General features: G+C 45.3%; 1 protein-coding gene across 1 annotated transcript in view; it reads right to left on the bottom strand.

Annotated features, from left to right (window-relative positions):
- Positions 1-1,368: 1,368 nt before the first annotated feature.
- LOC112079858 (cell adhesion molecule DSCAML1-like) overlaps positions 1,369-3,531 on the bottom strand; it is a 5,082-nt gene continuing 2,919 nt past the window's right edge. The window contains exon 4 of the mRNA XM_024145671.2: positions 1,369-1,562. Within this exon, the coding sequence (XP_024001439.1) occupies positions 1,498-1,562 (65 nt within the window). The 3' untranslated portion in view covers positions 1,369-1,497. The remainder of the gene's footprint in view (positions 1,563-3,531) is intronic.

Raw genomic sequence — 3,531 nt, 5'->3', positions numbered from 1 at the left:
GCACACAAAAGAGAGAAGATACATTAGTCGGTTATAGTTATGTTCTCAGTACCGACTACTAGTCAATCCCCAGTTGAACCCCCGCTGTCCCCTGGCATACCGGTCTTGTTCTTGTACTCAATGTCGTAGCTGGTGATGATGCTGTTGCCGTCAAATCTCTGTGTCCAGCGCAGGTTCATACTCCGATCCTTCACCTCCCTCACCTCCAACTCTGGAGGGTCTGGGGGCTCTGAGAGAGACAGAGGGAGAGAAGGAAAGGAAACGAGAAAGGTCTAAGGTGAGAAAGATACACTCTTAGGAGAACCCTTTTCAGTTCCAGGTAGAATAATTGTGGGTTCCATATAGAACCCTCTGTAGAAAGGGTTCTACCAGGAACCAAAAAGGGTTCTACCTGGAAACCAATAGGGTTCTTCGAAGGGCTCTCCTATTGGGACAGCCAAACAACCCATTTAGGTTGTAGATAGCAAAACACATTGTAAGCGTGTAGAGGGAAAGGAACATAAGCATAGTGTGAAAGAAAGTGATCCTGTACTGATTTTCTCTCTCTCCAGATTCATGTCACACTAAGCAGTTAGTTATACAGGGGTATATTCACTAGGCACCAAACAGAAGGAAACAGACTGGTTGTACAGGGATAATTACCTGAACTTCATTTTCCATTGCAAAACCCTTTGCTACAGGTGATTGTGTCTGACCCACTGACCTTGCACAGTGAGCTGGATGAGGCCCCGGCCCTCTCCATATGAGTTGATGGCATGGCAGGAGAAGAAGACCGAGTCACCTCGCTCTGCTGGCTTCAGCTACACGCACACCCACGCACACACACACACACACAAAGAGAGAGAGAGAGTCAGAGAGCGAAAGAGAGAGATAGATACACTTTGTAAATCCACTTCCATACACAGCTCATCTGATCTCATTTCCTCCATTTGCTGTATCTGATGTCCTACCCCTCTATATTGTGTGTATATTTGTATCTGTGTGTGTGTGTCTACAGTATGAATGTGCATGTGTCTGTGTGTTTATGGGTACGTGTCTGTCTGTGTGTCTGTCTGTGTGTAGTGTGTTTTGGGGACGTGTCTGTCTGTGTGTCTGTCTGTGTTGTTTATGGGTACGTGTCTGTCTGTCTGTCTGTCTGTCTGTCTGTCTGTCTGTCTGTCTGTCTGTCTGTCTGTCTGTCTGTCTGTCTGTCTGTCTGTCTGTCTGTCTGTCTGTCTGTCTGTCTGTCTGTCTGTCTGTCTGTCTGTCTGTCTGTCTGTTTATGTTTGTGTTGTGTGTGTGTGTGTGTGTGTGTGTGTGTGCGTGTGCATGTTCATGTGTGTGTGTGTGTATATGTCTACAGTATATGTGTGGACTCCCTTCAGCGTAGACAATACTTCGTCACTCTTCTCGTTGGGGCTGGTGTGATGGCGTAGCGAGGGTTACGGTCGGGGTCGATGACCGTGTCACCACGCTCCCAACGGATGATGATAGGCCATTCCCCCCTCGCTGTGCAGTTCAGCTCCTTAATCTGGCCCTTAATGGCCATGGTGGTGTTGGGTGCGACGTGATCATTGCTGGGACTGGAGAGAGAACGAGGGAGGGAAGAATGAAGGCGGGATGAAGGGATGGATTGGTGGGAGGAAATAATGGACAGAGTCAGACAGGGAAATACAGGCAGAGTGAGTTAGATCATCTTAGCCTCAGTCTCAATCCTCCTCATTAGGACATGCGACTGAGAACGTCACGACTCCCGCCGAGGTCGGTCCCTCTCCTTGTTCGGGCGGTGTTTCGGCGGTTGACGTCACCGGTCTTCTAGCCATTGCCGCTCCACCTTTCATTTTCCATTTGTTTTGTCTGTTTTCCCGCACGCCTGGTTCACATTCCCTCATCAGATTGAATGTATATTACCCTCTGTTTCCCCCATGTCTGTGTGTGGAATTGTTTGTTGTACGTGTATGTGCACGTCAGACTGGTTTGCGCGGGGTTATGTCAACCCATATTTTGTTTAGTGTTCTTAGTGCCGTGTGTTTGTTCGCCGTAATAAAGGGCTCCGTTTGCTACCCAATTCTGCTCTCCTGCACCTGACTTCCCTGCAGCCAGTTACGCACACCTTACAGAGAATGAGATTTGACATGAAACAAGTCTATGTCTTGTGTCTGGAATTCGTCTTGGCAAGCTAGTAAGCTAGCCAACTTCTTTTTCCAATTAGCTTCAGTTGACCAGTGTGCCACCGTTGGTTTGACTTTGTATAGCCTATCTGTGGGGCTAGTTAGGACCGTCAATATATTCCACAGTGTAAATGGGACAATATTTTCATGTTGCACACCTTTTAGTTTTCTCATGAATTAAACGCGTTTCAATGTTTGAATATGAATTTCTACAATTTATCATTGGTTTGAGGTTTTTCAGTCATTGAAATTTGGAGCTATTGAACTTTTAAAACATTTGCCCATGTACGTTGTGTAATTTACTGATGGCCCCAACTAGACCCATGGGGATATCCAAAGTCACACAAAAGTGACCATGGTCATTGTTGGGAATTATGATCGGGTCACATGCATCTGCACTCCACATTGACGATTACTTGGGTGCTGCCAGCTGTGGGCATGTGAGCAGGATGAAAATAAACCCAACCCACGGAAAACTGTTACGCACCCTTCATTCCGTGACATAGTTTTTTTCATTTTTTTCTAATTATCTTGCAAATCTCAGTTTTGGACGAGACTAACTTCATGACCAAAATGTTCCTATTTACACTTTTTTCCCGGACTCATATCGATGCCACATCGGATGTTTTCAACCAGAGAAGTAGTTTTTTTGATTTTCCTGCAGTCCAATGACCTAGTGGCCTCATGGGTGGAATGTTTACTAATATTTTTCATAATTTTATCATTAATAGCGTTACATTTTTTTTTTTTTTTAAATCTGTTTTTCTATGTTTTGTTATATTTCAGTCTTCTGCGATGTTATATAACGTGTAATATTACCAAGAATCACTTTGTGAAAGGTTTACTCCATTAGGCAACAGAGGAACAACGATCTAAGCTCTAAAGATGACGTTTATGTTTTTGGGGAAACGATAAAGTATCTCTGCACGATAAAGTAGCATTCCAGTAAAGTAGACCTATGGCCAAGGTTAATAAGAACTGCACACCTTCTCCTCTCGTATTCTGTTTGACGGGGACTGTGTGAATGAGCACCCAGAAGGATGTGCACTCTATCTATCCTCTCTCCACCTCTTCAATCACTCACACACCATCCTCTTTCAGCTCCTCCCTTACTCCTCACACACACACACACACACACACAGACACACACACACACACACACACCACACACACACACACACAATCGATCCGAGGAGAGTTCCGCTGTTTGTTTTCATCACTTTATCATCCTTCCCTCTCCTCCCTCTCTCTGCGACTGAAACGGACAGAATTGAGGGAGGCAGAGGAGAGGAACAGTTCAATCAATAACACTAACACCGTCTCAGAGAGAGAGAGAGAGAGAGAGAGAGAGAGAGAGAGAGAGAGAGAGAGAGAAGAGTGA

The sequence above is a fragment of the Salvelinus sp. IW2-2015 genome, unplaced genomic scaffold, assembly GCF_002910315.2.
Source record: "Salvelinus sp. IW2-2015 unplaced genomic scaffold, ASM291031v2 Un_scaffold9932, whole genome shotgun sequence".
In the NCBI taxonomy this organism is placed as follows: domain Eukaryota; kingdom Metazoa; phylum Chordata; class Actinopteri; order Salmoniformes; family Salmonidae; genus Salvelinus; species Salvelinus sp. IW2-2015.
Note: the sequence above shows the minus strand (reverse complement) of the source record. Positions and strands in the feature narration are given on the sequence as shown.